General features: G+C 44.5%; 1 protein-coding gene across 24 annotated transcripts in view; it reads left to right on the top strand.

The window, feature by feature from the left end:
- Positions 1-23118, top strand: part of CADPS2 (calcium dependent secretion activator 2) — a 602399-nt gene that overhangs the window by 362174 nt on the left and 217107 nt on the right. For all 24 annotated transcript variants that reach the window (XM_030549117.1, XM_030549118.1, XM_030549116.1 and 21 more), the window contains exon 9: positions 13926-13992. In XM_030549117.1, coding sequence (XP_030404977.1) covers positions 13926-13992 — 67 coding nt within the window. The remainder of the gene's footprint in view (positions 1-13925; positions 13993-23118) is intronic.

Here is a 23118-nt window from a genome sequence, read left to right as displayed (position 1 = left end):
ACACACACTAAGGGGCCACACCCAGCAGTAAGTTCACATGGTCACAACATTCCTGTGTCTCAGCACTTTCCAGATGTTTATTCCTAGCTGCTGTGTTGGCCACATGAGGCCATTGGCATGCAGCATGGGTTAAAGCATGGCTCCTCTGAGTTATTCCAGAAAACTAGCTAGGCAGAGGGCAGGCTCAGAATTGGGAGATCACAAAGGTCATCTGTGCACCCTCTTTCCTGAGCTGTGCTGTGGTCTCCTTTTTCCCCAAAGATGAGAGCAGTATTCTGTAGATGTTTTTCTTACTGTTCCTCAGACATGTCCATTCACACTTCTCCCTCCCCAAAACATGATCATTGAAATGAAAGAAATTACAAGGGGGGAGAATGGGTGTGTGTTGGCAAAAAAGAATAAATGTTCCAACCTAGGGGAACGTGCTTACTTCTTTTAAAGTATAAATGAAAAGTAAAACAAGTCACATTACACATTAGAGTATGTTTCTGGCACTCTGTGTGGTAAATACATATATTATTGGCAAACACTAAAAATTTTCACATAAAACACAGTTAAATATATGTTCCCAGTATGCCCTTTCTCTGACAGGTCTGATTTACACACACACTGTTTCTTAAACTTTCTTTTTATCAAATTTAAGATAATCATACAATTGAGAGAAGATGGGAATTACACAGCAGGCTCCAGAGTATTCAGCCAGAACACAATCACAAACCTCTGGTACACAAACCAAATTGTCTGATTTCACCAGCAAAAAAAAACCCACAGTAGTTAAGTAAAGCAGAATTCTTACACATTTGTACCAGGGCATGAACTAAGGGAAGATAACTTCATTTTTAATAATGAAGAGGGAGGTCCAGTGTGTGTGATATAACAAAATGATCACAGTCTGATTAAAAAACAGTTGTGTCCTACACATTCTCAGTGGGCAAAAGTTTATATTCTTCACCTGTAATAACTATACAGTGCAAGAATCTATTTAGAAACACAAGCACATTTTCTTCCGTCCCCTGCAAAAGTGAGTGGAAGGAACAAGTTACTGCTGACAGGGTGCAGAACATGGGATTGAGCCCAAAAAGACAGCAGAAACCAGAGATCTGCAGGGAACTGTCATAGTATCTTTCCCCAATCTGAACCTTAGAGTCCAAAAGTTGGGGTACCAGCATGAATTCCTCTTAAGCTTAATTACCTGCTTAGATCTGATAAGCTGCCACCAATCAGGAATTCCAGTGCCTGATACACTCTGGTCCCCCCAAAACCTTCCCTGGGGACCCCCAAGACCCAGACCCCCTGGATCTTAACACAAGGAAAGTAAACTCTTTCCCTCACCCATGCCTCTCCTAGGATTTCCCTCCCTGGGTTACCCTGGAAGATTACTGTGATTCAAACTCCTTGAATCTTAAAACAGGGAGGAATGTCCCTTCCCCTCCCTCCCCTTTCTCCCTCACCCAGAGGCAAACAGATTCAAGCTCCATGAATTAAAAACAAAGGGATTCCCCCTTCTCCCCTCCCTTCCCCTTCCCTGTTAAGTACAGACTCAATTCCCTTGAGCCTGAACAAGGGGAAAAAATCAGACAGGTCTTAAACACAAAACTTTTAATAAAAAAAGAAAGAAAAAGGTAAAAGTTATCTCTGTAATTTAGATGGTAAAAGTTACAGGGTCTGTCGGCTTATAGAAACTGGAGAAAAAGCCTCCTCCAGCAGAAATACAATTTAAAATATTTCCACCAAACTACCCATTTGCAAATACAGAAAACAATCAAAAGACTATAACCGCCTTTCTTACTAAATACTCACTATTCTGAATATATAAGAGACTGTAGCAGGGAGATTGGCAAGAAACCTGGCTGCACGTCTAGTCCCTTCCAGGACCCAGAGAGAACAAAGCCAAACCCAAAAAACACAAACAAAGGCTTCCCTCCACCGAGATTTGAAAGTATTTTGTCTCCTGATTGGTCCCCTGGTCAGGTGTTTGGTTCCCTGTTTGTTAACCCTTTACAGGTAAAAGAGACATTAACCCTTAACTATCTGTTTATGACACGCCCCCCAAATCGCAGACAGTGGGGAACCTCACTAGCGGTGATTTCTTCCTAGAACTTGAGAATAAACAGATTAATACAACACATGCACCTTTACATATACTACTATGTATGTAAACTACAAGACTTTCTACATTTGAAGGGCCAATTTTAACCAGTGGATTCTGGGAAACTTTCACGAGAGAGTGCATAAGCTACTTTGTTAGAAGCTCCTGAAATGTGTTGAATTTCAAAATCAAAATCTTGGAGAGCTAAACTCTATTGAAGCAGTTTTTTGTTGTTCCCCTTGGCAGTATGAAGCCACTTTAGCGCAGCATGGTCGGTTTGTAGCTGGAACCGCCGTCCCCAAACGTATGGGCGTAGCTTTTCCAGGGCATACACAATGGCATAGCATTCCTTTTCACTGACTGACCAGTGACTTTCCCTCTCAGACAGTTTCTTGCTGAGAAACACGACAGGATGGAAGTTGTGATCCGGTCCTTCCTGCATGAGAACTGCTCCTATACCACGCCCAGATGCATCTGTGTTTACTAGTAATGGTTTGTCAAAGTCCGGGGCCCTTAGCACAGGGTCAGACATGAGTGCCCCCTTAAGCTGGGTAAAGGCCTTCTGACACTCATTAGTCCACTTAACTGCATTTGGCAGGGTCTTTTTGGTCAGGTCGCTCAGTGGGGCAGCAATTTGGCTGTAGTGTGGTACAAATCGCCTGTAATACCCGGCCAAGCCTAAGAAGGATTCGACCTGTTTCTTTGACTTTGGGACAGGCCAATTTTGGATAGCATCCACCTTGGCCTATAGGGGGTTTATGGTTCCTCGACCCACCTGGTGTCCCAGGTAAGTCACTCTGTTTTGGCCTGTTTTGGCCTTAACAGTTAGTCCTGCCTGCCTGATGCGCTCAAAGACTTTTTCCAGGTGTTCTAGGTGTTCGGGCCAGGAGTCAGAAAAAATGGCCACATCATCGATGTAGGCAACTGCATATTCTCCCAATCTTGCTAGTAGACCATCTACCAGTCTTTGGAAGGTGGCGGGTGCATTTCGCAGCCCAAAAGGAAGCACATAAAATTCATACACCCCCGCATGGGTGATGAATGCGGACCTTTCCTTGGCAGGTTCGTCTAGCGGTACTTGCCAATAACCCTTGGTTAAGTCTATTGTGGATATGAATTGGGCACATCCCAACTTCCCCAATAGCTCATCAGCACGTGGCATTGGGTCTCGACGAGTTACCGCATTTAGCTTACGGTAGTCCACGCAAAAGCGTATTTCCCCATCTGGTTTGGGTACCAGAACCACTGGAGATGCCCATGCGCTGGTAGATGAGCGGATTATACCCATCTGTAGCATGTTCTGGATCTCCCGTTGTATAGCAGCTTGGGCATGAGGAGACACTCGCTAGGGTGGGGTTCTAATTGGGTGAGCATTACCTGTGTCAATGGAGTGGTATGCCCATTCAGTCCGTCCTGGGATGGCTGAGAACAATGGGGCGAAGCTAGTGCACAGCTCCTTGATTTGTTGCCACTGCAGACATTCCAGGGTGGTGGAGAGGTTCACCTCTTCCACGCCACCGTCACTTTTTCCTTCGTAGTAGACACCTTCAGGCCACTCAACGTCATCTCCTCCCTGGGCTGTAAACTGACAAACCTGTAAGTCTCTGGAATAAAAGGGCTTGAGAGAATTAACATGGTACACTCTGGGCTTTAGGGAGGAATTGGGAAATGCTATGAGGTAGTTAACAGCTCCCAGGCGCTCTTGGACCGTGAATGGCCCTTCCCATGATGCTTCCATCTTATGGGCCTGTTGCGCCTTCAGGACCATAATCTGGTCTCCTAACTTGAAGGAACGGTCCCTGGTATGTTTATCATACTAGGCCTTTTGTTCTTTTTGAGCATCCTTTAGGTTTTCTTTAGCAAGGGCTAAAGAGTGTCGGAGGGTGTTTTGTAGGTTGCTTACAAAGTCCAGAATGTTAGTTCCTGGAGAAGGCGTAAACCCCTCCCATTGCTGCTTCACCAACTGTAATGGCCCCTTTACCTCGTGGCCGTACACAAATTCAAATGGTGAAAACCCTAAACTGGGGTGTGGTACAGCCCTGTAGGCAAAAAGCAACTGCTGCAACAGTAGGTCCCAGTTATTGGAGTGTTCATTGACGAATTTACGTATCATGGCCCCCAAAGTTCCATTAAACCTCTCTACCAGGCCATTGGCTTGATGGTGGTAAGGGGCGGCAACCAATTGATTCACCCCATGAGTTTCCCACAGTTCTTTCATGGTTCCTGCCAGGAAATTAGATCCTGAATCTGTAAGGATGTCGGAGGGCCAACCTACCCTGGCAAAAATGTCTGTTAGCGCCTGCCACACAGCTTTAGCCCTGGTGTTGCCTAGAGCTACTGCTTCCGGCCATCGGGTAGCAAAGTCCACAAAAATCAGTATGTACTACTTTCCTCTGGGGGTCTTTTTTGGGAAAGGACCCAGAATATCCACAGCTACTCGCTGAAATGGGACCTCAATTATGGGGAGTGGCTGGAGAGGGGCCTTGACCTGGCCTTGGGGCTTCCCCACTCTTTGGCACACCTCACAAGACCAGACATACTTGGCAACGTCCTTGCCCATCCCCTCCCAGTGGAAGGACTTCCCCAACCGGTCTTTGGTTCTGTTCACCCCAGCATGGCCACTGGGATGATCATGGGCTAAGCTTAAGAGCTTTTCCCAGTACTTAGTTGGAACCACCAACTGTTTTTGCAGATGTCAGTCTTCCTGGTGTCCACCAGAAAGAGTCTCCTTGTATAAAAGTCCTTGTTTTACAACAAACCTGGATCGATTAGAAGAGCTGAGAAGTGGTGGGGTGCTCCGTGCCACCGCCCAAGCTTTCTGAAGGCTGTCATCTGCTTCCTGTTCAGTCTGGAACTGTTCCCTTGAAGCTGGAGACACCACTTCTTCCTTAGACTGTGGACTTGGGTTTGGACCCTCTGGAAGCGATGTAGGTGGTGGGGTTGTTTTTGTTGCTGGTCAACCGCTCTCCGCTGGTGCACTAAGTGGTATTTCAGGCTGCGGCTGAGCCTCTTGGGTATGGTTGTTTGCTGCTTTTGCCAGTTCAGGCTCGCTGGCGCCCTCTGGCTTTGGGGTTGAAGATTGGTTTGCAATTGCTGGCGCTGATGCTGGTTGCTTTTCCAGTTCCAGGTCTGGGACTGGAGTCACTGTGGCTGTTTCAGTCGTTGGCAGGGGATCCGGGTCCACTACCTCTGTCTGGGTCTCTGGTAACACAGACGGGGCCTCTGTGGACAGCTCAGGAACAGGAATGGGTTGGGAAGCTTGCCTGGTTTGGCTGCGTGTAACCATTCCCACCCTCTTGGCCCGCTTTACCTGGTTGGCCAAGTCTTCCCCCAGCAGCATGGGGATGGGATAATTGTCATAGACTGCAAACGTCCACATTTCTGACCAGCTTTTGTACTGGACAGGCAGTTCAGCTGTAGGCAAGTCTACAGCTTGTGACATGAAGGGGTAAATTGTCACTTGGGCCTTTGAGTTGATGAATTTGGGGTCGACGAAGGATTGGTGGATAGCTGACACTTGTGCCCTCATGTCTCTCCACGCGGTAACCTTCTTTCCGCCCACTCTCAAAATTTCCCTTCGCTCCAAGGGTATGTGAGAGGCATCTGGGCCTGGGGATCGTTGATGTGAGGTGGTGTAATGAACTGCACTCAGTTGGGGTTCTTGGGTAGCTGGCCTTTATATGTCCCAGTTCATTACACTTAAAGCATCTTCCAGCTGACTGGTCACTGGGCCGAGGTGGGTTATTGGGGATTGGTGAGGTGAGAAAATAGGGTGTCTGTGGCTTTCCTTGGGTTGTAGGTGGGATCTTGGGCTGCCCTCGGTTATAGGGTTTATTGTTGGTGTGCCCCCTGGGGTATTCGCTCCCCTTGACAGTAGCTTTTTTCTTTTCTGCCACTTCCATCCATTTGGCTCCAATCTCCCCCGCCTCGGTTACCGTTTTGGGTTTCCCATCTAGGATGTACCTCTCTATTTCCTCAGGAACACCATCTAAGAACTGCTCCAATTGTGTCAGGAGGTGCAGCTCGTCCAGATTGTTAACCTTTGTTCCTGATATCCAGGCCTCATAATTCTTTGCAATGTGGTAGGCGTGTCGGGGGAATGACACATCTGGTTTCCATTTTAGGGCTCTGAACCGCCGACGGGCATGCTCAGGGGTTATCCCCATTCTGTATCTGGCCTTGATTTGAAAAAGTTTGTAATCGTTCATTTTCTCCTTAAGCATTTCAGCCATCACCTCTGCTAAAGGTCCACCGAGCAGTGGCCTCAGCTGTATCATGTACTGGCCTTCAGGGATGCTGTACCCAAGGCAGGCTCTTTCAAAATTTTCTAAGAAGGCCTCAGTGTCATCACCTGCCTTGTAGGTGGGAAATTTCTTGTAGGTGGGATGTGGAACAATAACTGGCGAAGGGTTGGTAGGATTGGCTGTGTCATTCTATTTAGTTTTTGCTAATTCCATGGCCTGCTGGTGGGCCTCCCTTTGGAGCTCCATCTCTTTCTATTTCTTCTCCATGTGTCTCTTGTGGGTAGCCTCTTCCCTGGCCATTTCTGCCTGAATTAGTTCCATTCGTCTTTTATGTTTGTTGTTTGTTTATTGCTTTTAGTTTAGCTATTTTTAGTTTGCTTGTTGCTGCACTGGTGCTCATTGTTCCTGCTTTCTTGTGCTGGTGCGCCCTCTTCTGTTTACTGCCTGAAATGCTGTTCCTCTGCTGCCTATTTGTTGCCTGCTTAGAGTTGCCTTTCTCGGTAAGTAAAAAGAAATAAAAACCCTTTCATTTGCAGATGTGCTTTGCTGGAGTCCCTGTTGACTCACAGCTGGAGTCCCTTTTGTTTAACAAAAGACCCTTGTTAAACTTAATGGCCTTGCCTTAGGCAATCTCTCTGCACAACCAGAAAGGAGAAAAGAAAAAAAAATTCTGGCTGTAGTTTTAAACCCTCTCACCTGCCTACAAACAGCTAGCAGAGGGAAAGAAAAACAATAATCCTACTGGCTTTTGCTTTTAAGTCACTGGCTTTTGGATTCTTATCCCACCACTGCCTACCATGTCATAGTATCTTTCCCCAATCTGAACCTTAGAGTCCAAAAGTTGGGGTACCAGCATGAATTCCTCTAAGCTTAATTACCTGCTTAAATCTGATAAGCTGCCACCAATCAGGAATTCCAGTGCCTGATACACTCTGGTCCCCCAAAAACCTTCCCTGGGGACCCCCAAGACCCAGACCCCTGGATCTTAACACAAGGAAAGTAAACTCTTTCCCTCACCTGTGCCTCTCCTAGGATTTCCCTCCCTGGGTTACCCTGGAAGATTACCGTGATTCACACTCCTTGAATCTTAAAACAGGGAGGAATGTCCCTTCCCCTCCCTCCCCTTTCTCCCTCACCCAGAGGCAATACAGATTCAAGCTCCGTGAATCTAAAACAAAGGGATTCCCCCTTCTCCCCTCCCTTCCCCTTCTCTGTTAAATACAGACTCAATTCCCTTGAGCCTCAACAAGGGGGAAAAATCAGACAGGTCTTAAACACAAAACTTTTAATTAAAAAAAAAAAGAAAAAGGTAAAAGTTATCTCTGTAATTTACATGGTAAAAGTTACAGGGTCTGTCAGCTTATAGAAACTGGAGAAAAAGCCTCCTCCAGCAGAAATACAATTTAAAATACTTCCACCAAACTACACATTTGCAAATACAGAAAACAATCAAAAGGCTATAACCGCCTTTCTTACTAAATACTCACTATTCTGAATATATAAGAGACTGTAGTAGGGAGATTGGCAAGAAACCTGGTTGCACGTCTAGTCCCTTCCAGGACCCAGAGAGAACAAAGCCAAACCCAAAAAACACAAACAAAGGCTTCCCTCCACTGAGATTTGAAAGTATTTTGTCTCCTGATTGGTCCCCTGGTCAGGTGTTTTGTTCCCTGTTTGTTAACCCTTTACAGGTAAAAGAGATATTAACCCTTAACTATCTGTTTATGACAGGAAGCACAATCTCAACCCCTTGGACCTCAAGCAGCTGTCTACTCTGTACTCCCATACAGCGATGGCTGCATGTTATAAGACGACCCTGTGCTATTGTGAACTCAGTGATCCCATTACACTCTGTGCCTTTGTGGACAAGAGACATAGAATACAGAGAGGAGAGCTGCCTCTCTGATTTTTCTTGTGGAGCAGCTGATAGTGTAGGATAGCATACCTCCAACCCCTCCATGGCACTTTCCATCCCATGCCCTACCTTTTCTTAGGGCTTGGCTACACTGGAGAGTTGCAGCGCTGGTGGTGGGTTTACAGTGCTGCAACTTAGTAACGGTCCACACCTGCAAGGCACATCCAGCACGGCAACTCCCTGGCTGCAGCGCCGGCTGTACACCTGGTCTGCTTGAGGTATAACGATTGCAGCGCTGGTGATGCAGCGCTGCTCATCAAGTGTGGCCACCAAAAGTGCTGTAATTGGCCTCCAGGGTATTAGGAGGTATCCCAGAATACCTGTTCAGCCACTCTGCTCATCAGTTCACACTCTACTGCCCTGGCCTCAGGTGACCCGCCCTTTAAATGCCCCGGGAATTTTAAAAATCCGCTTCCTGTTTGCTCAGCCAGGTGTGGAGTGCAATCAATCAGAGACCATGCCTCCACGCTCCAAACAAGCACCAGCATGGAGCAATGGCGAGTTGATGGACCTCATCAGTGTTTGGGGGGAGGAAGCTGTGCAGTCACAGCTGGGCTCCAGCCGTAGGAATTACGATACCTATGGGCAGATATCAAAGGCCATGATGGAAAGGGGCCATGACCGGGACGCGGTACAGTGCAGGGTTAAAGTAAAGGAGCTGCGGAGTGCCTATTACAAAGCCCGCGAGGGAAACCGCCGCTCAGGTGCTGCCCCCACGATCTGCCATTTTTACAAGGAGCTGGACGCGATACTTGGGGGTGACCCCACTGCCAATCCAAGGACAACGATGGACAGTTCAGAGCAGGGAGAGGAGAGGGAGGTGGGGCGGGGGAGGAAACCGAGAGTGAGGGTACTGGGGTGGGCGGAAACACCCCAGAGTTCCAGGAGGCATGCAGCCAGGAGCTCTTCTCAAGCCAGGAGGAAGGTAGCCAGTCGCAGCAGCTGGAACTTGTTGAAGAAGAAGCAGAGGAGCAGGCTCCCAGTAAGCAGCTTTTAATTTCAGGATGAAAATGTTTCGGGAGAGGAGGGGGGGGGGTTATGGCTGCATGCATGTATGCCTAGATGTGGAATAGCCCATTGATGTGGTCTATCACGTTGCGGTAATCGGCCTCGGTAATCTCTTCAAAAGTTTCTGCCAGAGCGTGGGCAATGCGCTTGCACAAGTTTATAGGGAGAGCCACTGTGGTCTTTGTCCCAGTCAAGCTAATGTGTCCGCGCCGCTGTGCCGCGAAGGGTGGGGGGACCATTGCTGCACACGGGTAAGCTGCACAGAGGCCAGGGTGGAATCCACATTGCTGTAGAAGACCCTCCCTTGCTTCCCAGGTAACCCGCAGCAGTGAGATATCTTCCAGGATTAACTCCTGTGGAAGACGTAGGGATACTGTTCAGTGCAGGTCCCCCCCGCAGCTCTCTGCTTTCCCCAACACACAGAAACCCCAGTGCAGCCCTGAACCAATCAGTTCCCCTTCCCAGGTGAGCAGCAGCAGCGAGATGGCTTCCAGGATTAATTAACTCCTGCACTCATTACCCCTTACTCACCATGTCTTCGCTGCTGTGGGCTCTCTGTGCTGTGTTTGGTATGTGGAAATTATGCTAAAGTGAGACTGTGAACTCCTTCACTGTGATTATACACAATGCTGCCTTTCTGTTAAATGTTTCAATTTTTGTCTTTTTTCTAATAACAGTGTCCCTGACTACTGCTAGAAATGGACTGGCCTTATCACAGACTGCTGAAAAGCTACAAAACCTGAGGAAAAAGCCAAAGAAAAGCAAAGATATGGTGAAAGCAGTTATGAATCAGTCTGCCAGAGAGAGTAAGAAGCTGCAGGACTGGAGAGAGAAAATGCAGCACTGGAGGGAAAGAGAAAGCAGGAGAAAGGAATTGGCTAAGAAGAAAAGCACAAAGCAGCTGATAAGCCTCCTTGCATGCCAAACCGACTGTATCCAGTCACTCGTAGCCATGCAGGCCGAACACTATCATGCTGCCCCCCCCCATCACAAAGCTCTCTCCCTTGTGCCCCAATGTCAGCTCCAAACCCCCTTCCCCAGCATCCAGGTTCTTACCAGCACCAGCTGCCCCCAATGCCTGTACGTTCACCAACCAGCCCTGAGAACTACGACCCTTACCCTCTGCACTCAACCCCCATCACCATGCAGTATTTTCATCCTGAAGTGCAGCAGTCATTGCACAGCACTCCAGACATATTCAAACCTGTGACTGTACAGTTCACCACCACACCCCCCTGCCCTTTTAGGTTCCCAAAATGTTGTATGTCTGTCAATAAAGTTATTTTATTTTCAATAAATGAATTCTTGTCTTTGAAAACAGTCTTTATTATTGCAGAAAGTGAGATACCATAGCCCAGGAAAGAAACATGCGGTGCAAATCATTTTAGGAAAAACAGATTCCTACTATTGTAACCACTGCACTTCACTCCCGTGCAAGGCACCAAACATTACTGTTGGTTTTCAGCCTCAAATTCCTCCCTCAAGGCATCCCTAATTCTTGTAGCCCTGTGCTGGGCCTCTCTAGTAGCCCTGCTCTCTGGCTGTGCAAATTCAGCCTCCAGGCGTTGAACCTCGGAGGTCCATTCCTGACTGAATGTTTCACCCTTCCCTTCACAAATATTATGGAGGGTATAGCACACGGAAATAACCGCAAGGATGCTGCTTTCCCCCAAGTCTAGGTTCCCATAAAGAGAACGCCAGCGCCGTTTTAAATGGCCTAAAGCACACTCCACAGTCATTCGGCACCGGCTCAGCCTGTAGTTGAACCGGTCCTTGCTCCTGTCAAGCTTCCCTGTATACGGTTTCATGAGCCAAGGCATTAACGGGTAAGCGGGGTCTCCAAGGATCACAATGGGCATTTCAACGTCCCCTACTGTGACCTTCCGGTCTGGGAAAAAAGTCCCGGCCTGCAGCTTCCTGAACAGGCCAGTGTTCCGAAAGATGTGTGCATCATGCACCTTTCCAGGCCAGCCTGTGTTAATGTTAATGAAATGCGCACGGTGATCCACAAGCGCCTGTAGAACCATAGAGAAATACCCCTTCCGATTAATGTACTCGGATGCTAGGTGGGGTAGTGCCAGAATAGGAATATGCATCCCATCTATCGCCCCTCCACAGTTAGGGAAACCCATTTGTGCAAACCCATCCAGAATGTCCTGCCCGTTCCCCAGAGTCACGGTTCTTCTTAGCAGGATGCAATTAATGGCCCTGCAAACTTGCATCAACGCTATTCCAGCGGTCGACTTTCCCACTCCAAACTGGTTCCCGACCGATCGGTAGCTGTCTGGAGTTGCCAGCTTCCAGATTGCAATAGCCACCTGCTTCTCCACTGGCAGGGCAGCTCTCAATCTCGTGTCCTTGCGCCGCAGGGTGGGGGCGAGCTCCTCACACAGTCCCATGAAAGTGGCTTTTCTAATCCGAAAGTTCTGCAGACACTGCTCGTCATCCCAGACTTCCATTACGATGTGATCCCACCATTCAGTTCTTGTTTCCCGAGCCCAAAAGCGGCGTTCCACAGTGCTGAGCATGTCCGTGACTGCCACAAGCAATTTAGTGTCACACGCGTCAGGCGACTCGATATCATCGTCGGACTCCTCACTGTCACTTTGGAGCTGAAGGAATAGCTCAGCTGCCAAATGTGATGTGCTGGCGACACTCATCAGCAAAGTCCTCAGCGGCTCGGGCTCCATTTCCCACAGAAATCACGCTGCACACAAACCGTTGGGAGACTCACGATGGCGCCAAACGTGGAGGGAAAAACAGTGACTGATGGGATATGAAGTGTTGCACCCCAGGGCGTTGGGACAGGAAACGGAATGACCCACACCCTTCCGTCCCCTTCCCACAACCCATGGTGCCAAAACGGGACGAGGTGCTCTGTGGGATAGCTGCCCACAATGCACCACTCCCAACAGTGCTGCAAATGCTGCAAATGTGGCCACACTGCAGCGCTGGTAGCTGTCAGTGTGGCCACACTGCAGCGCTGTCCCTACACAGCTGTACGAAGACAGCTGTAACTCCCAGCGCTGCACAACTCCAAGTGTAGCCAAGCCCTTAGTGAGGCAAGGTTCACAGGTTCTACAGTGAGTTTTCAGCCTTGCTTGAAGTTTTGGAGGCAGAACTAGCCCTGTCAGTCACCAGGAGACCTTAGCCTCCACCCTCCTTACTTGCAAGTAGACAGACCTCCTGCTGCAGAATTTCAGGATTGAAACCAGTCAGGTTCTTGATACTATGATTCTCCTCAGTGCTTTAACCCAGGACTGTCGATTTGCAGTGCTGTCTGCACAGTCTCATGTGGGTCTTTATTTCAAGGAGACTTTAATACCACTCTTGGTTGTACTCAGACTCAAGGAAAAAGAGAAAAGTACTTACCCCTGTTTGGGACTGGAGTTCCCATCACTATGTCAGAAAAGGAAAATGCATGATCAAGAATCCAAAAATCTGTGATTCTGAGATGCCTGCTATGGCACCATTAGTGCTGAGGACTCTTCTCATTTTGCCAGTGATTTTGATGCCTAGGGCTCTGGGTTCCTCTTCTATATCCATAATTTTTGTGGGGCCTTCAGCACCTTCACCAGAGTTTATATGCCTGAGTACATGCTTTTCTGGGGAATGCCCTGAGTCCAGCCCCATCAAATCCAGACACTGAATTGCAGTTTTGTATAAGGACTTGGTTCCATGAATTATACTAGTTACCTTTAGTGCAGTCTGGCAGGCTCCTTGAGGCAGCTGTTGGGACAGGGGGTTGTGTTGTTCTCCCTCAAGTTCTACAAGGAGCTCTCTCTCAGTTTTTCTGGGCTGTTGAGGATGTTCATTTCAGACCACCTTCTTTTGCCCTCTGACATGATGAGCAGGCTTGTCCTCCTCATGATTAGGAGTCTGACAATCATAAAAAAAAAATCAGCCATAAACTTGCTGCTAGTCTGCACCCTTCTGCTGCTTCTCAGATAACTACAGTGTTGCCCTTCTGCCCAGACTTTTACCAAAGTCTTGAATTCTCTGTCCCTGGGAACAAGAAGTCCAGGTTTTTATTCTCTACACCAGGTGAATCTGTATTTGGGAACCTCAGTTTTATTTATATTAAAGAGAATGAAATCCTGTTTCCTTGATGGCAGTTTTATATTTTAACATCTTCCCACCTTGGCATTATGGTTGATGTTATATAAAACTTACCCACACTCAACTGTGTTGAAGAAGTAACAGCAAAAAATTAGAAATACAAAGTAAATCTGCACGGAGCAAAAAAGATGAGCCTGCAGTCTAATTATTTGACTAAAACACACACTGTGTGTGTGTGTGTGTTTGTAGCTATAAGTGTTCTAATTTGCTGTCATATTTCTATTGTCTTTCCCTTTTTTCCCTCAGTGTCAATTGCTTGCATAAAAGAGCCAAGCAGATTAGTCTTTTTAAATATCAGTGCACTCAGTTTGTATCTGTTTCTCTTTGTCATATTTTTAATTACAGTCTAACTTTGAGTGAAAAGGAATATTTACACACTTACATTTTTAATGACTTGAATAAACAGAAGGGAAAATTACTTCTGTTTGGAGATGACAATGCTTAATTTGAAGGAAGGCTTGATAGTAGTTGAATAATTGTTTTCATTGGCTCCTCTTTATATCACATTGATTATTCACAGATGACTTTTTTTTTTTTTTTACTTTGGCAGGTATTTATATGCTCTTGGACAGAAGGTTTGGAAAAGATGGAAAAAACGCTACTTTGTTCTTGTTCAGGTTAGTAGTTTCTTTGTCTAACAAGTCTGGATGGTAAAATTTCTGGAAATGTACTCTCAGAATGGTAAAATCTTACCTGTGATTTCTGCAATGTTAAAGCAGCGTATTCTTCTTTGTAAATACATACCTTCAATTTATGTTCACAGAACTCTTCCAGATTTTTTAGCGGCATCATTATATTTATTTATAGTATGTTCAGTGAACAAAAGTGTGAGGGCAATTCACATACGTATACACAGATACTGTGGAGAAGAACTTCCAGAATAAGAGTCCAATTTTAAAGACACTATTGAGTGAAGTTATCTGGTCTTGAATTATCCCATCGAGCATGGCCCTTTCTAGCAGCATTCAGTTCATTGAAAAAGTTTAAAAATATTTGTAAAAAGTAAAATATATTTACCCTACCTGAATGAACTAATTCAACTACGGTGTTCTGCATTTGAAATTAAATAAAAGTAACTAGGTGCTACTATGTTACACTTTCTTGATGTTTAGGTGTGTGTGTGTGTGTGTATACAGAGAGAGAGAGAGAATATTCTTTCTGTATTAGCCATTTAATTATAGAACTATAAGGTTAGAAGGCACCATAAGGATCATCTAATCCAGGGCTGGCAACCTTTGAAAAGTGGTAGGCCAAATCTTCATTTATTTACTGTAATTTAAGGTTTTGCATGCCAATGATACATTTTACATTTACAGGGGCCGGCGAACAGAACCCCCAGACTGGCATTAGGCTGAGTGCAGCCAGCGGTGGGGACCACTGCTGCTGGTTGTGGGTTCCATCTGCCGGCCCCTGCCAGTCGGGGTCCCGGCCGCTGGCCCCACTCAGCCAGCTGCCGGCCTGGGGTTCTGTTCATCCAGACAGGCAGCGGGCTGAGCGGGGCCGGTGGCCGGGACCCCAGGCTGGTAGCAGAGTGCCAGTAAAAATTAGCTCGCATGCCGCCTTTGGCACACATGCCGCAGGTTGCCGACCCCTGATCTAGTCTAACCCTCTGCCAAGATGCAGCATTTGTTGGGTCAAACCATCCAAGACAGATGGCTATCCAGCCTCTTTTTGAAAACCTCCAGTGAAGGAGCTACCACAATTTCCCTAAATAGTTTGTTCCATTGTCCTAGTGTTTTTACAGTTAGGAAGTTTTTTCTGAGATTCAGTCTAAATCTGTAGTGTTGTAGTTTGAACCCATTGCCTCTTCTCCTGCCCTCCGTGGCAAGAGAAAACAATTTTTCATGACGATCAAATATGTGAATAATAGATTTGGAATAGAAATGCTTCTTACATGAGTTGTCAGACTGGAGAAATGAACAACAATTTTAATGAGTGTTTAAAAAAAATCAGCACGCCTTCTGCACATACTCAGGGTGATGCTTGTTTTCAGGTCATGGCTGAAAATGTGATGTACTTTAGAGTCAGTTCTTCTCTTTTGTGTGTCCCTATTCTAACTGGCAGAAAGGTGCTGTGGTGATTATGTGAATCTCCTTAAATACGTGTTATTTATATTATTGGTGGGGTTTTGGGGAGTGTGACGGGTTGAGTCATAGAAACCCCCCTTGGGACTGCCACCTGATGTGCTGGGACAACCTCTAAACTGATTTTCCCTGACAGCTTGGGACTTCAGAGCCCTGCCTGGTTATGCCAGACACGCTAGCCTGCTGAAAACACAGACCCAGATCTGAACCACATCCCCCAAAAGCTGCACGCTTAACTAAAAACAGCTTAAGAAGTGCTCCTATCTCCAACACCCAGATACCCCTTTCCCAGTGGGATCCAAACCCCAAATAAATCTGTTTTTACTCTGTATAAAGCATATACAGGGTAAACTCATAAATTGTTCGCCCTCTACAACACTGATAGAGAGATATGCACAGTTGTTTGCTACCCCAGGAATTAATACTTGCTCTGGGTTAATTAATAAGTAAAAAGTGATTTTATTAAATATAAAAAATAGGATTTAAGTGGTTCCAAGTAATAACAGAACGAAGTGAATTACCAAGCAAAATAAAATAAAGCATGCAAGTCTAAGCCTAATACAGTAAGAAACTAAATACAGGTAAATCCCACCCTCAGAGATGTTCCAATAAGCTTCTTTTAGAGACTAGACTTCCTCCTAGTCTGGGTCCAGCAGTCACTCATATCCCTGTAGTTACTGTCCTTTGATCCAGTTTCTTTCAGGCATCTCCTTGGGGTGGAGAGGCTATCTCTTAAGACAGCTGAAGACAAAATGGAGAGGTTTCCCAGGACTTTATATAGTGTCTCCCTTATGGGTGGAAACTCCTCTCTCCTCCTGTGTAGAATTACAGTTACAAGATAAGAGTTTTGGAGTCACATGGGCAAGTCACATGTCCATGCACGACTCAGTTCTCTACAGGCTGACACCATTGCCCACAAGTTCCCAGGAAATCTCAGATGTGGATTGGCATCTATCAAGGTCCATTGTTAGCCAAGTACTCCCAATTAATTGAATAACCCCTTCACATTAAGTTGACCAAATCTGCCTTAGGTGCTTTCCACAGCAAACATTTTAAATACAAGCACAGAGCCAATGCTCATAACTTCAGATATAAAAATGATACATCATATGAACAGGATAAATACATTCAGTAGAACATAACCATTGCAAAGACATGTTACATGGCATATCTAGCATAAAACATATTCCAGTTATGTCATATTTACACTCACAAGCATATTTCTATAAAGCATTATGGGATGCAACGTCACAGGGAGTTCATGAGCTCAAGGATTTTTAAAAGAAACATGCTTCTAAAACAGTGGATAACTATTTTACTGGAAATCTATCTCCTTCCTCTAGCATTCTGTTTCTCATCCATGCTCAACCTCTCCCCTTTGCCATTCCCATTCTGAGTTTAAAGGACGTTAAGCAGAATAATAATCATTCCAAACAAAATCCTTGTTCAAATGAAATTAAAAGTTGAAAGCCCATGGATCTGGTTTGGCTTCCACTGAAGTCAGTGGCTTCAGTGGTGTGGAATCAAGCTCTACCCTATGACTAAAGGGTAAAAATCTTCATAAGAGTGCACAGGCTCACTAGGGAAGACGGGTAGGCACTTTAGTTAGGCTTGACAGGTTCTGAGCCTCCTAAGGCTCCCAGGGGAGGTTTTAGGGTCCCTTATGAGCCTCTTAAGGCTTAGTAGGGATGGGGATGACCCTGAAGTTGCTCTTTAAGGCTTGCATGTAGGTAGTGAATCTCTTAAAGTGCACAGAAGGGATGGAATGCCTCTCATCCTGCTGTTCCCTCATGCATCCCTCTGCAGCCCCCCTGTTCTGCTGCCCTCTACCTCACAAAAAGGCTCAGTTCTCTTCCTGCCAGGCTCTATTGTCTTCCTTTTTGTGGACTTTCTAGACATGTAGAAAGTAAGCACCTTAGCAGGCCTAGGGGGCTGGATGGAGAGGTGGTGGAACAAACTCGGAGTCCAGCTGAGTCCAGTAAACTTAACTTCAATTATCTCTCACTTTCTGTTCTCAAGCTAGAATCTAGGGGGAAAGCATTACAGTAATTTTCTAACTGTGATGATCTTCTGCACTAGACATCAGTGCTTTATTTTGGCCCATATCAGTAAAGTTGGTGCATGATGTCAGCATGACAGAATCATAACATGAAGTAGCTACAAAAATCAACAGGATTATATTTTATAAAGAATCTGTGAATTTAATATTAGCTGTACAGTCAGGCCCTGCTTATTGATGTGATCTATACATGCTACTTGCCTTATGTTATCAGTGCAGGTGAAAGATTTGAAATAAACATATAACAATGCATATCAACCTGTTGTATTGATTCATTATTGATGTTCTTGGTGATCCTCCCCCCTTCTCTTTCTGTCTCTTTCATATCCATTTGACCTACATCATTAAAGCACTACGCACATAAAATTCAGTTATATATGCCTTCAACATGGTTTACACATGGTCATGAACTATTATTCAGGTGTGACGTTAGTGTGTAATGCTGATTGTGCAGGATGCTGATGTGAGAGTGTGATAAGTCCATTTTATTGAGAAATTGTACTTCTGCGTAATCATAGAATATCAGGGTTGGAAGGGACCTCAGGAGATCATCTAGTCCAACCCTCTGCTCAAAGCAGGACCCATCCCCAGACAGATTTTTGCCTCAGATCCCTAAGTGGCCCCCTCTAGGACTGAACTCACAACCCTGGGTTTAGCAGACCAGTGCTCAAACTACTGAGCTATTTGATAGTATAGGGTGGACACACTTGGCTCTTGAGTTTTTGGAAATTCTAACTACCTCTGTTCTGTGATATAATTGTTCATTCCTTTTAAAATATAGTCACTTCTTTAGATGGCTACCTATCCATCCTTCTTTTCGAACTGGAAAACAACAGAGGCACAATATCTTATATTTTAGAGAAGAAGAAAAAGCAGGCAGTTCTGATATTTTATCTTGCGTATGATCTGGCAATATTTTCTTCTTCCAATAAGCCAAATAGAGAAACATTTCTCTTATAATTGTAATTCATTCATAGCTGTTCTTTTCATCATTAAATGCCAGAAGTCCATCTGCCCAGATATTGGTGCTCTTGTTATCTCAGAAATGTTGGCTAAATCTTGCTGTCTTTATGACCTGCCACAGAAATCCTTAGAAATTTTGACTGAATAAGGGCTGCAAGGTTTGCTTGGACTTCCCTCTTCAGCCATCTAGGGATGAATTTGACACAGGAAGAAGTATGTGATGTCTGTCTGACTAAAACCACTTCCTATATTGAGAAATAATTTGTAAGGCTCATCAACCTCTCTTCCTTAAGACCCACTTCCTCTATGATGCCTTCAAGAAATCCGTGAAACAATGTTGACTCAATTGTGTGGGAGTAGAGGATAGTTGGCCATCCTTACGGGGTGAGGGACTCTATCCTTGGAATTCTGAAAAAGATTTGAGCATTGTGGTGGATAATCAGCTGAACATCAACTCCCAGTGTGACACTGTGGCCAAAAGGCCTAGCACAATCTTTGGATGTACAAACAGGAGAATCTTGAGTAGGAGTACAGAGGTTATGTTACAACTGTGTTTGGTAGTGGTGCACCTGCTGCTGGAATACTGTGTCTAAATCTGGAGTCCACAGTTCAAAAAGGGTGTTGATAAATTGGAGAGAGTTCCAAGAAGAATCATGAGAATGATTAAAGGGTTGGAAAACATGCGTTATAATGAGATCCTTGAAGAGCTCAATCTATTTAACTTAACAAAGAGAAGGCTAAGGGGTGAGTAGATCACCATCTATTGATATCTAGATGAAGAACAGAATTTGATAATAGAGGTCTCTGCAGTCTAGCAGACAAAGGTATAATAAAATCCAATGGCTGGAAGTTGAAGCTAGATAAATCCAAGCAAGAAACAAGACACAAATTTTAACAGTGGGAGTAATTAACCATTGGGACAGTTTATTGAGGGTTGTGGGGGGTTCTTTGTTACTACAGATCTTTAAATCGAGACTGGAAAAGATATATTCTAGTTCAAACAGAAATGAACTCAGGGAATCCTATGCGCCTGTGTTAAGCAGGAGGTCAGACTAGATTATTGCAGTGGTCACTTTAGCTTTAAAATCTATGAACATTCAACCAAGCTATAAAATTTAAACTAGCAGCTATAGTTTTATATATATTGTTGAGTTCTGTAGCTTTCTGTAGTCTCATCTCACCAACTCAGTCAAATAAACTAAGCTCTATCTCAAAAATATAAGAAAAAGAGGAAGGTTCTTATATGCTCTTCAAGTCTCTCAGTGAACTAGCAGTATCTACACCCCATCTCCTGGGTAACAGAACTCTGCAAGGGCATGAGCTATACAGGAGGTGCACATTTTTTATGCATGGAGATACATGGTGAGTCTTTTATGCATGGTGAGTAAGATAATATATTTTATTGGGCCAATTTCTTTTTGTGGAAGAGGCAAGCTTTCAAGCCACACAGAGCTCTTCTTCAGGTCTGGGAAAGGTACTCAGAGTATCACAGCTAAATACAAGGTGGAGCAGATTGTTTAGAGCTGTGACCTCTGGGAGTCCGCAGACTATGTTTAGAGGGTCAAGGTGGTTGTTACCATAGAACAGTGGTTTACAACCTGTGGTCCACAGATTTCTGGCGGTCCACAGACTATATCTAAGATTTCCAAAGACAGCCACACCGCCATTCAAAATTTGTTAGTGGTCCACAAATGAAAAAAGGTTGAAAATCACTGGTTTAAAGTAAATAGTTGACACATTCTAAGAGACCATTCAAGGTGAAGTGGCCAGTTAATACCTCTGCAGTCATAGGATGAATAAAAGGAAGGGGGTAGAGCTAGTAGATTACAGATTGTTATAATAAACCATAAATCCAGTATCTATATTAAGTCCATCATTTTCAGTCTCTAGCAAAGTTATGAATTAAAGCTCCTAGGCTCACCCTTTGAAAATTTTGTGCAGGTTTCCTTTGAGGATGAAGATTGAGAGGTCAAATATGTAGTGATTGCTTTATGAAAAGTGTTTGCCCACAGGTGATATGGTGTTTTTGTGTTTTGTTATTTTCTGTATGAATTCATTCAAGAGCGTAGTGATTGTCTCATTTCACCCACATAGCTGATATTGGGGCATATAGTACATTGGATGAGGTACACTACCTGCTGTGATAGGCACGTGTAGGACCCCTGGATCTTGAAAGATGTGTTGTATAGGATATTGGTAGCAGTGGGGATATTTCTGCAGGTTTTGCATCTGTTCTGGCAGGGTCTTGTGCCACTTTGAGTTGCTGTGTCCTCGTCTGTGGGAACTGTGCTTCTGACGATGAGCTGAGTGAGGTTGTGGGCTTGTATGAGGGCCAGAAGAGGGGATTCTGGCAATATTTCAGGATGGGGTCCCCATCGACTATGTGTTGTAGTTTTATTTTTTTTTTTTTATAATTAGGGTTGGAAGGGACCTCAAGAGATCATCTAGTCCAACCCCCTGCTCAAAGCAGGACCAATCCCCAAATGGCCCCCTCCGGGATTGAACTCACAACCTTGTGTTTAGCAGGCCAATGCTCAAACCACTGAGCTATCCCCTCCCCCTAGTTGTTTAATGATAGTCCCATACGGGTCCCAGCATAGGGTACTGGTGACAACTACAGGTGTGTACTCAGAGTGGTTTTTTTTCCCATAATGAAGCAGGTTCTCATGGGATATTTGGGTGGCCCATTCCATGATATGACCTATTTCTCTGGTGGAGTGTCCTTGTTTGTTGAAGGCTGTTTTAAGTGTTAAAGGTATGTATCCTGGATTATCTCCTCGGAGCATATTCTGTGGTATCTGAGTGCCTGGCTGTAGATAACAGATTTTTTGGTGTGATTGAGGTGGCTACTAGATCAATGAAGGGAGGTGTCCCGGTCCTGTGGGTGTCTTGTATATAGTTATATGTAGGGCTTCATTGTTGAAGTTGACTGTGGTGTCCAGGAGGTTGATCCTGGTGTGGAAGTGTTCTAGAGAGAGTTTGATGGGTAGTGGTTGTTGAAGTTGTGGTGGAAATCTGTGAGGGAGTTTAGGTTGTCTGTCCAGAGTATGAAAATATCATTGATGTATCTCAGGTATAACACTGGTATCATAGTGCATTAGTCCAGAAATTCTTCCTCAAGGTGTCCCATGAAATCCTGGCCTCATAGACTTTATGCATAAAAATGTGACAGTTCACTACTACAAAAGGAAGTGGAAACACACTTTATAATCACAGAACCCAGTGAGTGTTGATTTTCTAGATTTATTTTTAAATCTTTTTTACTAGGAACTTTTACAACGTGAAAATATTTTAGGTTAAATATATAATTTTTTGCTTTACCTTTATACTCTATGAAGGATTTTTTATTAGCAGTACAGTATATTGTTGTGCTTGGGAGTATGATTACATCAGTTAAATATCCAGTAAAACATAAGGGTAATAGAAAGGGTAACTAAAGAATTTATAGCAAGCGGTAACACCTGTGCCTCCCTAATTCCAGCCCCAACAATCTGCCACCTTCTTGTGAGATAGCACAGAGAATCAGTAGTGACCCAGATGGGAGTGTAGGGAAGGGGATTGTGGCTCAGGTTCAATCACAGAGTTTTCTGTGGTGGGGGATCATTACTATAATTTGAACCAGTTGCTATTGACAAGTCTGTCTGTAATCGGCAATATGTGATTAATGAAAAAATATTTGGAAAGATAACAAATGGGAGCTCAAAATTACATGCCAGATGGGTACAGCTGTGAGTGTATTGTTCATATCCAAGTGAATACACAGCATTACTCTAGCTTAGAATGGTGAGGGAGGGTTTAACATACATTTAAAAGAGTAGCAGTGAACAAAAATATGATTTTTTTTCTTTCCTCCTTATTATAAGCCCTTTTTAGCAGGGACTTGTCTCTTATTTTTTCTACTAAGCACCTTGCACACTTTTGAGTGCTGCAAAAATAAACAACAATAATAATGTTGTGGCAGGAGGACTGTTTCCTGATGAGACAAAAGCTGATGCAACTAAAACAGTGTTTCTGGAATATACATGAAAACCAAACACTTTCACTTCTTTAGCTGAGCGGATCAAGTTACCCAGTTGTCCGTCAGTGATATTTCAATAATCGTACATCAGCAGCCTTCATAGTTTATAGATTGTAATAGACTTAATTAACTTTTATATGTTTGTTATTATTTGCATTTATATAAACTATTATAGTGCCCACAGTTTCAAATCAGGATCAGGGTCAAGTTTTGCCAGGCATTGTATAAATACATAGGAAGACTTGGTCACCAACTCAAAAATCTTAAAATCTCATGGAAGACAAAACTCATTGGATGAGTGTAACAGACAATAGGAGGGAATAGTATGCAGGGAATAGGAGGTTAACATTATTAATGTTACATAGGCTAACAGTTTGCACAACTTTAGGATTCTGAATTACATTATTTTTAAAAAGAACAGGAGTACTTGTGGCACCTTAGAGACTAACAAATTTATTTCAGCATGAGCTTTCGTGAGCTACAGCCCACTTCATCAGATGCAGCAGAGTAACACTGCTGCTACTCTGAAACCTGTCATTATTTTTAAAACAATTCTAAATATTCCCTAGGAAACCACAATCCTCAAGCATCCTTTATGATGTGACTCTGTACCTGCTGA

The sequence above is a fragment of the Gopherus evgoodei genome, chromosome 1 (assembly GCF_007399415.2).
Source record: "Gopherus evgoodei ecotype Sinaloan lineage chromosome 1, rGopEvg1_v1.p, whole genome shotgun sequence".
NCBI lineage: Eukaryota > Metazoa > Chordata > Testudines > Testudinidae > Gopherus > Gopherus evgoodei.
Note: the sequence above shows the minus strand (reverse complement) of the source record. Positions and strands in the feature narration are given on the sequence as shown.